The sequence below is a fragment of the Heloderma suspectum genome, chromosome 7 (assembly GCF_057233095.1).
Source record: "Heloderma suspectum isolate Gila_16-S chromosome 7, 16-S_ref, whole genome shotgun sequence".
Taxonomy (NCBI): Eukaryota; Metazoa; Chordata; class Lepidosauria; order Squamata; family Helodermatidae; genus Heloderma; species Heloderma suspectum.
The window spans coordinates 88,404,475-88,416,925 of record NC_139464.1 but is presented as its reverse complement, the minus strand read 5'-3'; the positions used below and the strand labels follow the sequence as shown (position 1 = coordinate 88,416,925).

Sequence of the window (12,451 nt, the reverse complement as noted above, 5' to 3'; positions counted from 1 at the left end):
AAAATAAAACAAATACGCATGCCTAAAGTAGTTCCCCTTGAATTAATTACCTCCAAAACCAACTCTAAATGAAATTCCTCTTAAATTAATTTTAGCTCACTTATATCCTATCCATGAGGGCTTAATGCTTGCCCTCCAACATACACTTTTTTTAGTCTCTTCAAAACCCAAGCTTTTCCCCTTATTTAAAACATGCGCTCCCTTGAAGACTTGCAGACTAAGTGTCCTTCTTAGGGGGGAATAAACACTCACTGCCACATTTTCTCTTGAGTAAAAGTGCATGGGATCAGAGTGCAAATCTTCCTCAAAACAAACAGAAGTCCAGCAGTGGAGGTTGGGGAAAAGGGTGGGAGTGGGGGCATAGAAGAAAGGAGAGAAGCCCAGAAACGGAAGTTGAAGGAAGGGGGATGACAATAGAAGAAAGGAGAGCAGCCCAGAAATGGGGGTTGAAGAAAAGGGGTGGGGGTGGGGACTAGGAGAGAGGAGAGAAGACCAGGAAGGGAGGTTGGGGAAGGTGGGCGGGGAGGAGGAAGAAAAGTGGAAAACAGTCTTCCATAATGCAAACATATCTTGTTGTCATGTGCCACCAGCTACAAGACAGCAAAAAGGTAGGGAAAATAAAAATGGCCACTGCTTCAAGAGGTCTTTCCTCAAGTATCTTCAACTACACACCACCCTTTCTCCCTGCTTTGTTTCTCAGCAGCTTCACATGTTTCTCCCCCATTGAACAGATATCTCAGCCATGCCATGCACTGCCTCCTCTTCATTCTGGTTGTCCAGAGGCATGCAGGAATACGGGCTTCCCATTTGACCTCAATGTTGTTGAAACCCAGGGGTAGCTTCGGGGGAGAGAGGAGCAAAAGGAAACTGTATGGTTGCGGGTTTCAGAGCAACTGCTATTGAGGCAGGGAAGGGAGAAGAGTCTTGCGATGGCACCAGTGAACATGGCTGTGGATGCATCCACAGCCATGTTCCCTGGTGCCCATGGGTGGAACACGTTGGGAATGCCAGAAATACCAACTGGTCTTTTTAGTATTTATTTTTAATGTTATAAAAGTACAAAACTAGTTACACTACACTACAAATAAAGATAGGGGCAGTCAAAGCTGCAAATATAGTCCATACCATGTTGAAACCTCTTCCTCTGTTTTTAGTGCCTGAGCTATGTTGTAGATATCTTGACCACATGACTACAAAACCTCCCTTTACTCTCTAAGAAGACACAAAGGGAGAAATGTATTAATGATTTGTGTGCAATGCTATGGGAACCATTCTTTAAGCTATACAAAAGGCAATATGAGTAAATCAACAGAATGCCAGGTGTAGCTTTTCAGAAAGACTTTCTACATGATAGTTAAAAGAAATGGGGACTGTTGGTTTATGCTTGGAGTAAGCCAGCTGTGCTAGATTGACTTCTAAAATACCTTATATATAAAAGTTGAGCTATAATTAAGAGTCTTAGATCACTTTGAATTCATTGTGGAAGTGATTATACAAGAAATATGTGTAATGTGGACATCCATTTAGCTTCAGTAGATAACCTTCAGGTCTTTATAGAATTGGTGTGTGTATGTATCCATTCTGTTTTTTTCTTTCTAACCCAATACGTTTAAAAGTGGCAAGTGGAAGTTTATGCTGCAAAATATTGAGGGATCATTTGCATCACAGAAGTTGTTCTTTGTTAGATGTAGCTGCTCCATTAACTCCAATAGAGACTTCCCCCCCTCTTTTTTTAACACCACCACCACAAGAAGAATGGAATTTCACACACACACAAAATGGGTGGAAGATTTTAGCCCCTCCTTGAAAGTGTCATGGTTCCGAACTGAATCAGTGCTTCTGTGCTTACAGGAGAGTAGGAAAAGCTAGCACACATATCTCCACTATGCATATTTTTCTGAATGTTTAGTTCAGCCTTATCTCTGGACAGAGGTGAGGTTATGGAAGTTGTGGGAAAAGAGACTGAACTGGGAATAAAATAAAGAAGAAAGGGTCTAGAATTCAGAAACACATGATGTGTCTTACTACTCTGCAGATGTTTAGTACGCCTAAAGCTTACAAACCTAGAATAATGTATCAGTGATTTGGGTACTGGAGATATGGAGTTGTAAGTTGAGTTGATAATAGATACTCTCTGGTACCTGAAGGATGACCATAAGGCTACTGTCATCTATCTAGGAACACAGAGGACCAAACTGAAAATATGTCTTGCTAAAGTAAACTGGAGCGATTTAGTCAGGAGACACTATGTTGTGCTGCTTGGGGAACACTGCGGTCTAGAGAGTGTGAGATTACCTTTGTGTGTGACTCAATGTAACCTATGGTGAGTAGCTCCCTGAGGTATTAAATCGACAGCTGTCTTATAATACACCCTGAGTGTCAGATAATTAGCCATGTTTTTGCATCCTTATTTTAATATCCTCAGCCACCTTGTCATGTGAATGCCTTTCTGAGCTACTCTAATATATTATGTTTATACTCATCAATATACTGTGATTCAGATAAACATACAGTGAATATATGTAATTAAGATGCCACATTAAATAGCGTTTTGGAATAATGCAGCTTTATAAGATAACACAGCTTTCATTAATTATGCGCACTCTGTAAAATAGCCTGGTTGAACTGAAAGCAGAAATCAGTATACGATTTTTTAAAAATACAGTTTCTAGTCCTGAAGATAGGTTTGAAAGTCTGTGGGCAGGGACTAGTGAAATTTCAGAAGGTAGGGGAGGGAGAAGTAAGATTTGGGGGGGGGGGGTGCTGTATACATCTTTGCTTCTCACATCACTTGCAGAAGAACAATGCCATGCAAATTATCTTTTGTTTGTATAATTCAGGTTGTGGAATTCAGATTTTTAATGTAATATTGGGCTTACCTTACTATGGAATTTTTAGGGTTACGTTTAATGCAGAATATACAGTGCCCTGTCCATGGATTTTTTTTTTCCTATGAGGGATTTTATACCATCTTTCACTGAATGCCACTTTTTGATAGTTAATTTAACCATTGACTACAGAATGAGCTTACAAGACTGAGTTGCTTATTGCTCTCTATACAAGATGATGTTGCGCTGTCTTTTCAGAGGCAGAATTTTACTTTGTTAATGGAAATGTCACATGTATCATATTTGATTAGTATTTCATTTTTAATGTTGAGGTGTATTTCCCTCCCCCACCCCTTTACTGTTTATTCAGCTGGACAATGCAGATGAGCAAGCAGCTCAGATTAGACGTGAACTTGATGGGCGCCTCCAAATGGCTGACCAAATGGCAAAAGTAAGTTTGGGTTTCTATATCTAGCTTTAAGAAGTGGACTATTTCTGACTGTGTTTAAGTCTGTAATCTTGTGTATGCTTATTTGGGAATATGTTCCATTTAATTCAGTGGGACTGAATTTTAAAGTAGAATTTCCCTTCATGTATATGGAAGTGGATTTGCTTATATTCATCCCTTGATAACCTTGTCTCTCTCCATCCTCTGTTTTCTTCCCCACAGTCTGTTAGCTCCTTAGGAGCAAAGACCTGTCTATTTTGTTTATGATGCTTCGTAAAGTGGCAGATGGGACTGCATAAATAATAATACTAATGACTATATGGCAGGGGTAGGCAACCTTTTGTGGCCGTGGGCATATTTGGCAATTTGAGAAACAGTCCTGGGCACCACCACAAAATGGCTGCCCTGGGAGGCATGGCAAAGGGCAAGTAACTTGCCCAAAAGACTGAGTACAAGGCAGAGGTGGGGTCTGAGCTCCAACACAGTAAACAACTCCTTTGAACCCACAGTTTTCAGCACCAACAGAAATCTATTTCATAGCCAGCCCAGCTGCCAGTAAGAAAATGTGTTAATTTTTTTTTAAAGTGGGAGGGGTAGGGCACCATGGTGGGCTCCAAGAAAGGTGTCCAAGGACGAACTGGTGCCCATGGGTACCCCGTTACCTACCCTTGCTATATGGCATATTTCTGAGGCTAGAACTGAAAAATGCTACCTTCACATTGCCCTTTTTATTTTGAAAAAAATGTAAGTGAGGGGTGAGAAGCCTGTGGCCCTCCAGATGTGGTTGGACTATAATTTCCATCATTCCTGACCATTGGTCCTGTTGGCTGGGGCTGGTGGAACTGGAGTCCAACAACATATGGAGGGCCACAGGTTCCACACCCCTGTTGTAAGTAATAGTTGCTAATTTGCGCTATACACTAACACCTTGCCAAAGACTTAATTTCTTCGACTATGTACCTGTTGGAAAAGAAAGACAAGCAAATCTCTTCTAATTTAGAAAAACTTCAATTGCTTATTGCCTGGAAGTAATTTTTACTTAAGGGCCGCGGTGGCTTAGTGGTTAAGACGCTGAACTGCAGACTGGAAGGTCGGCAGGACAGCAGTTCGAGACCCGAGTGCTGCGTGACGGAGTGAGCTCCTGTCTTCAGTCCCAGCTTCTGCCAACCTAGCAGTTCGAAAGCAAGAAATTGCAAGTAGATAAATAGGTACCATCTCGGCGGGAAAGGTAACAGCGTTCCGTGCACCTCGGTGTTCAGTCATGCCGACCACATGACCACGGAAGCGTCTTCGGACAGCGCTGGCTCTTCGGCTTAGAAACGGGGATGAGCACCGCACCCTAGAGTCGGACATGACTGGTTGGGGACACCTTTACCTTTAATTTTTACTTGCAAGAGACAAGCAGGCAAGTGAGTATTTAAAAGAGTTTACAATAAAAATATATTACTATAATATAGCCCTCTCTCCCATTAATTGTTGTTAGGGTCCCATGTCATAAGAATAATCCAATAAAATATATTAAAACTAATTTAGGGAGCAATCCTGTGGTCCCAAGACAGTGTCTGAGGGGCCATAGGATTTTTCAGAATCCCTCCTCTGAGGTTGGAGACAGTGCTCCAACCTCAGAAGGGGGAGTTGGAGATCGACCCCCCTCCCCTGCCCCGTTGCAGCTGGTGTGGAAAGAACTGCGCTGGCTGCTTTCCAGGGTCAGAAAAGTGACCTTGGAGAGGGGAAAAAGAGGGCATTTCAGTGGACAGGGAGGGGAAGAGAATGGAGAGGCCAGGATATGAGCTATCTTGAGGCATCTCCAGCCTCCTCCCCTCTGAAGTGCCCCAACTACATGGGCAAAAAAGCCCATCTAGCGAAAAATGCGGACTGGGAAGACAAGGAGGCAAAGATTGTCTCCGCCGCTCCTCCCACCCTGCATAGGATGATTGTAAGCCTCCGAGTTTGGGTTCTTTGAATCATCAAGGGTGCAATCGATAGGATTGCACCCTTAAAAACCTTTACAACCACAATTCCCAAGATGTCTGTTCAGAAGTAAGTTCCATTCAATTGAGTGGTGCTTATTTGCAGGCGAGTGGATATAGGATTTCATCCTTAATACTTTCACCTCCAATGGTTCAGAAATAATGAATAAACTGTGATTTGGCCACTGTGTCAGACCCTCGCACCTTGTTTTAAATCACAATTCCTGGTTCATATGTAAGGACAAGCCAGGAATAGGGGAAAGTGAAACTAAACTTGGCAACAGTCTTCCCAGCCGTGTGGGAGGAGGAGAGAGGAGGGTGAGTGAGCAAGCCTGAGGTTTTGCTCAGGTTCTCAGAGGCTCATGCATGTAACACTAAATCCTGGCTTAGTATGTGCAAACATGGCCAATCTCCAAGTGTGCCAGTTATGTGCTCCTGTGGAGATCAGAAACAGACCATGATAGAGACATTCTCTGTTGTTTATTGTTGATATATTGCCACAGAGCAGGAAGTTTCATTTTTGACAACTATGCAATATCAGACCAAAGACCCTTATCTAATTTCCTTGAGAACAGAGAAATAAGTTTCTGGGGAGCTCTTGAGAATGGCTTGCAATGTGCTAAGTCTGTGTCTCTTGCTTATTAGTGAAGATTTTTAAAGAGCTCTGTTGCCAAGTGCAATGTTTTGACTATAAATCTTTTAAGGGTTTTTCAACCATTCAGTGTGTTTTATAAATAAAATATATTAATTACAAATACTGATATTAAAGTTGACACACTTTTTAAATGTATGCATATTCCTTGCTCAGCATAAAAGATTAAATGAAATACCCCACCTAATGGGTTTACCAATTTTCCACACAGACTTTGATCCAAATGGTAAGAAGGAGATGCACTCACTTTTGGACAGCCTTCCCCCACCCTGGTGCCCTCCAGGACTACAACTCCCAGCATTGCTGACATTGCCTATGCTAGCTGGGGCTGATAGGAGTTGAAGTCCAAAACGTCTGGAGGACATCAGGGTTGGTGAAGGCTGATTTAGGAGATGGCTGAGCTGACAGGAACATGACTAGTTAGCTAGGCTTTATAACTGTACCAAAATACTGTGCACAGGAGAGTGTGCGGATTAAAATACATCAGTCTAATTCAGAGAGTGTTACTCTTTTTTAGTATGCTTTCTAATTGATTCCAATGGAAATTTATTTTTTTTAAAACCTCGGGGTGTGTGAAATTTGGGGGTAAAAATAGGTGAGAGAAGAAGCTTAAAACTTCCTCTTCTGAAGCGCCATGGTCATGATCTGAGTCAGGGCCACATGCACTTGCAGGATAGTAGGGAAGACAATCACACCCTTAGATATGAGTAGGAAATGTGGGGGACTCAAACATCATCTTGAGACAAGTCTCAAGACACATGTATCTTCAATTTCATATGCACGGTTAGAAGAATATATGTAATCAGAAGTGTATTGCCAAGATGTGTATGTCTGGGGTCTCCCCGCTACCCCCCTTTCTATTCCCTGTTCATATTTTTAAGAGAGCCAATGAGGTTTAATGACTCGACCTAAACTGAGGAGACCAGAATTCAAATTACCACGCAGCCATGAATTTCATTAGGTGATCTTGAGCACATTTCAACCCTTCCTACTTTCCAGGTTCATTTGAGGCAAAAATGCAGGCCTGCCTCCAGATTTTGGGGGTTCTGGGCAGGCTGCACCCTTGTGTCCCCCCCAGACGCTGACAGGGTCCTCACCAGCTCCTCCTGCCACTGTGGTCCCCTGGCAGTGCTGCTGCTACACTGCAGCCTCTTGCTTGCAAGGACATGAGAGGGTTGTCGGTGCCAATCTCCCCACTCATGGACTTACCCAGTTGCTATGATGCTGTAATGGCACAAGAGCCAAGCAGCTGCCTTCACCAGATAAGCCTACTTGCAAGCAAGGGGGCAGAATGGCCAGTTCTGGTTGCTCCTGCCAAGTTGTATAGGTCCCAGTATGCCAGCTGCTGGTGCTGGGCCTGCTGAAATGAACTCCTTGGTGAAATACAAACTGCAATTATATATACAAGGAGGCTAAAGCAACCTTGGAAGCAGCCATCAGATTCAGAAGAAGATAAAACTCCTATGCAACATACCAAGCTGCTACTGTGAACACAAGGCCCTTCCAAGCCTCATAGACTGCTCCTTTTCAAATTCACATCTTTGCATACTATTGGTAGTATCATTACAATTATAAAATGCTTTTTTGAAAAGTCTGGATTATTTATTTGTTATGAAAATTTAATAGGCCCCCTCTTCAGTTTAAAGGTTTCCAGAGCAGCATACAAACTTAAAACACAATAAAATAAAATCACATAAGAAATTTCAAAATACTAAAATTGGCAACTGTGAGATTGACAGAAAAGCAGAACGGCAGGCTAAAACTCTACAATGGTGGTGGGGGGGTGGATTTAAAGGCCTGGCAAATAAAAAGGCATTCAGTCACCGCTGGAAAAGGCACAAAATTCAGCTCCAGGCTTTCCCTCCATGGGAAAGTAATTCCAAATCTTCAGTTCCACAGTGGAAAGGAACTTAATGGAAAAGTGACCAGTATTGTTTTGTATAGATTATGCCAAACAAATGGTAGGAATAGATTATTTTTTCTTCCTTAGAGAATCCTGTTGTCCAGTTCCAAAACATTCTTAAGAAATGAATGCAGCCATCTAATTTGAATGAAAATATATTATTTTAGATACACTATTTCTTCCTGTCTAAATAAACCCTTAAAATGGTTCCTCTGTTTTTTCAGATTAACAGTGTATAGGGTAAGTTTTTATATTTACTTAAGAGCAAATACCAGATAATCAGGCTTGTGTTTATCTGAAAAGGTCTTTAAACCATGCAGTGACTCAACAGTAACTTATACTTCGAATTTTCAAAAATATTTTCAAGGAGAGAAAACTTCCAAAATTTATAGCGAAAGAAATGGAGCACATGTATATAGAAGAACTGCGGTCTTCAGTGAATTTGCTAATGGCAAACTTGGAAAGTCTTCCAGTGTCTAAAGGTGGCCCAGAATTTAAACTGCAGAAGTTAAAGCGATCACAGAATTCTCCATTCTTGGACATAGGAGATGAAAGTGAGGTTCAACTGTCAAAATCTGATGTGGTGCTGTCATTCACATTGGAGGTAAGAACACATATCTTGCAATATTTGTTGACAGTTTAAATTACTCTAGGATATTCCAATCTCTTTGGGATTGCTCAGTTTTATGGGTACTTTCAAAATTTCTAAAGCTGTACTATTTATGCAGTCCAGACTTTAGAGTTATCTTCTGGCAGACATTCCATGGGATGTTTTGTGGGTCTTATGCTGGTAGAATATTTCAAGGCTCTCAAGGCTATGAAGCGCAGATGAATTTAAGTCTTTGCTGCTATTGATGGCAAAAGTTCTCAGTCAATGTTTTAGGTTGTTGGATTTGTCTAGTTCACCTTTTGTGTAAATGTCACGTTACACAGTTGGTATTTTAGGAACACAAAAGAATAATTACGAAGATTGTTTGATCAGAACTTGAATTCTTAAGTTGTTCCATCTTGCTTGTTTTTCTTTTTGTCTATTAACCAGGGATCTGTTCAGAAATAGCAGGTGATTCAGCCCTTCCTAAACTATACCACTTCAAATTGCAGATAGAGGACCATTTGTGTCTGCGTGCACATGAATGTGTAGGGGGTGGCACTGAGTATATAGGGAAAGCTAACATGTAAGGCTTAAGGCTAGGCTAAAGCCCTTCTCTCTGATTATGCAGGGATCCACAAATTTGCTTGTCTTGGTAAACAGTGACCAACCAAGAAAGAGATCTTGGGGTTGCAGTGGACAGCTCGATGAAAATGTTAACCCAGTGTGCAGCCGCTGTAAAAATGGCAAACTCCATGAATGTTAAGCATGATTAGAAAAGGAACTGAGAATAAAAGTGCAAATATCATACTGCCTTTATACAAATCTATGGTGCAACCACACTTAGAATACTGTGTACAGTTCTGGCCACCACACTTAAAAAGGATATTGTAGAGCTGGAAAAAGTGCAGAAAAGGGCAACTAAAATGATCGCAAGGTGGAGCATCTCCCTTGTGAGAGAAGGTTGCAACAGCTGGGATTGTTTAGCTTGGAAAAAAGGAGGTTAAGGAGAAACATGATAGAGGTGTACAAAATTATGCATGGTGTGGAGAATGTGAATAGGGAGACATTTTTCTCCCTCTCCCATGATACTCGAACCCGAGGTCATCCCATGAAGCTGATGGGTGGGAGATTCAGGACAGAGAAAAGGAAGCACTTCTTCACACAGCGCACAGTTAAACTGTGGAATTTGCTACCACACCATGTAGTGATAGCCACCAATTTGGATGGGTTTAAAAGGGGGTTAAATAAATTCCTGGAGAAGTCTATCAATGACTACTAGGCTTGTAGCTATGGCTATGTGCTACCTCCTATACCAGAGGTGGTATGCCTATGTAGTTCGGTTGCTGGGAACATGGGTGGGAGGATGCTGTTGTCCTGCTTCTGGTTTCCTGCTCCACAGCTGGTTGGCCACTGTGTGAACAGAATGCTGGATCCAGTCTTTACAGAGAATTTGCTGCAGAAGAGGAGCACTTTGAGGTCGTTTGCAGCACATGATGTCATTGCCAATCCACATCAAAGCCACCATGTCCCTCTTGAAAAGGCAGAGTTTCTGAAAGTCCTTTTACTGCATCTTTTCCCTAAAACGTGGCTCACATGCAGTTTTGCCACAGTGTGCCATGTCTCCCCACATTAAATCCTGGGCATGCCTCTGTGACCTGGCAGTGACATGATCAAGGGGGTGGAATACCCCATTCTCTCTTGTTTCCCCAATCTAAGGAGTTTTTCCCACTGAGAAAATTCCCAGGAGTGCAGTAGTGACCCCACACAATACCACAGTAGTGGGGACACTCATTCAACTTAGGTAGCCTGCTTTTAATCTTTAGCATATCCCCCCTCCTTCTGTGCATATTAACATGTAAGTAAGAAATAAATCTAGCTCCCCCACAGTTAATCTTTAACATATTCCAATGCTGGATGAGAATCTTTGTGAAGCCCCTCCTTTCTGTGCATGTTTACTCCTAAGAAAGAACTAAATCTCACTCCCCTGCAGTGAAGCTTTAACATATCTCAATGCATACAGAGCCATGGTAAAGCACTAAAACGTTAAAGGGTTAAAGGCTAACTTTAGTAACTTGCCTGCCTTTCCAACATGGGAAAGCCCTGGAGTCCTCTTACACTTCTCCAATGCTCTGTTAAACTCTGTTAAATAGTTTCTCTGATGTTTTGTAAAGTCGTTTGTTATGTAAAGTGACTTCTCCCCTTGAAGAGCTTTATCACACTAGCAGTCTTTCAGGATCAGGGAGCTTCTCATTACAAGCAGGGAGGAGGAGAAAGGAGTGTGTGTGCATGGAAGCAATAACTCTGTGGCAGAGTGCTGGAATGCGGCAAAATGGGGGGAGGGAGTCTTCCAGGGGGAGCCTTCAGATGCTGCACTGGAGAATCTGGGATTTTGGCTTCTTTAGGGAAATCTGGGCACATGGGGAAAATGGAGTGGGAGCAATAGCTCCCCAACCGTTTGCTGGAATGGGGCGAAATTCGGGGTGGGTTTGGACACTTTCAGCGCGAGCCTTCAGATGCTGCACTGGAGAATCGGGGATTTGGGCTTCTCAAGGCAAAAGTGCACACACTGGGGAAAAGTGGAGGGGAGATCATGTAGTAGCAGAGGGGAGCCTTCAGAATTGTGAATTAGTTGCTCTCCATTCATAACAACATAGTAGCAGTGGGGAGCCTGGACAGGGATGGCAAACAAGCCTCTCTCATTGGTTAAACAGCCCCTGCCAGTTTGATGACATTCAGTTCCACTCCCTCCCCGCCACCAAACCAGGAAGTATTTTCCTTTCAAGTGCTGTGTGACCCCTGAAAACCAGCTTTTAAAGGTATGGTACACTCGGGGTTTCTTGCTTTGTGTGTCCCTGACAGACCAAAACCAATTCCATGAAAATCCAGAAAATACTCCCAACGTGCTTCTCATTCCATTGTTCTGAAGACCCCCCCGCTGGACTAGATGGACTCTTGGTCTGATCCAGCGTGGGTCTTCTTATGTTCTCACTCCTGTCCCCTCTGGTAAGTATGACAAATCCCTACCTTTCTCCTGAGCTTGGAACTGGAGAGATGGGCAGCAAATCGTTCATGTAACTGCATGCACTTTGGAAGGGCTTGGAGCATAAATAAATAAAGAAAAAAATATCCACGGGCGCTGCATTTGTTTGGTCTTGTTAGTAAAATTAGAGCTCATCACATAAAAAAATATGCTCCATCATCTTTTCCTGATTGGAAGGCAGTTTGCACAGCCAATCTTTGTCTTCGCTTCCTCCACCCGGGATCCCCCTACATCCCCTTCAAAACTCACTCCAAAGGCTGTGGGGAAGGGGGTGTCATTCAGGACTGCAGTATACGTGGGGCATTACCTGAAATTGGGAGGAATTTTGCTCCAGCAAGGAGTTCTTTTAAGAGCAGGAAGCATAAATTGTAGTGATGAGATTTATCCTGTGTGATCACGATCACCTGCTCCATCACAGTGTTGGGGGTTTTCTTTGGTAAATAGGTCTTGTAGTCTTTTAAAATGGACACAAGCCTTTTCTGCAGTCTTTTTGTATTAACCTGTGAAGGGTAAGCTGCTTTGCAATTCATAAATCCAATCTAAAAGGAGGGCAACAAAGATGATCAGGGGACTGGAAACAAAGCCCTATGAAGAGAGACTGAAAGAACTGGGCATGTTTAGCCTTGAGAAGAGAAGACTGAGGGGAGATATGATAGCACTCTTCAAGTACTTGAAAGGTTGTCACAGAGAAGAAGGCCAGGATCTCTTCTTGATCATCCCAGAGTGCAGGACACGGAATAATGGGCTCAAGTTACAGGAAGCCAGATTCCGGCTGAACATCAGGAAAAACTTCCTGAGTGTCAGAGCAATACGGCAATGGAACCAATTACCTGGGGAGGTGGTGGGCTCTCCCACACTGGAGGCCTTTAAGACGAGGCTGGACAGCCATTTGTCAGGGATGCTCTGACTTGGATTCCTGCATTGAGCAGGGGGTTGGACTCGATGGCCTTGTAGGCCCCTTCCAACCCTACTATTCTATGATTCTATGATTCTATCTATAAATCTAATTGCAAATCAA

At 42.7% G+C, this 12,451-nt stretch overlaps 1 protein-coding gene across 9 annotated transcripts in view; it reads left to right on the top strand.

Annotated features, from left to right (window-relative positions):
- CADPS2 (calcium dependent secretion activator 2) overlaps positions 1 to 12,451 on the top strand; it is a 441,065-nt gene that overhangs the window by 139,031 nt on the left and 289,583 nt on the right. For all 9 annotated transcript variants that reach the window (XR_014784449.1, XR_014784448.1, XR_014784450.1 and 6 more), the window contains exons 4-5: positions 3,199 to 3,279; positions 8,169 to 8,405. Coding sequence is in view for 6 of the 9 variants with exons in the window: in XM_084810861.1 (XP_084666987.1) it covers positions 3,199 to 3,279; positions 8,169 to 8,405 (318 nt within the window). In the remaining 3 variants the exon portion in view is untranslated. The remainder of the gene's footprint in view (positions 1 to 3,198; positions 3,280 to 8,168; positions 8,406 to 12,451) is intronic.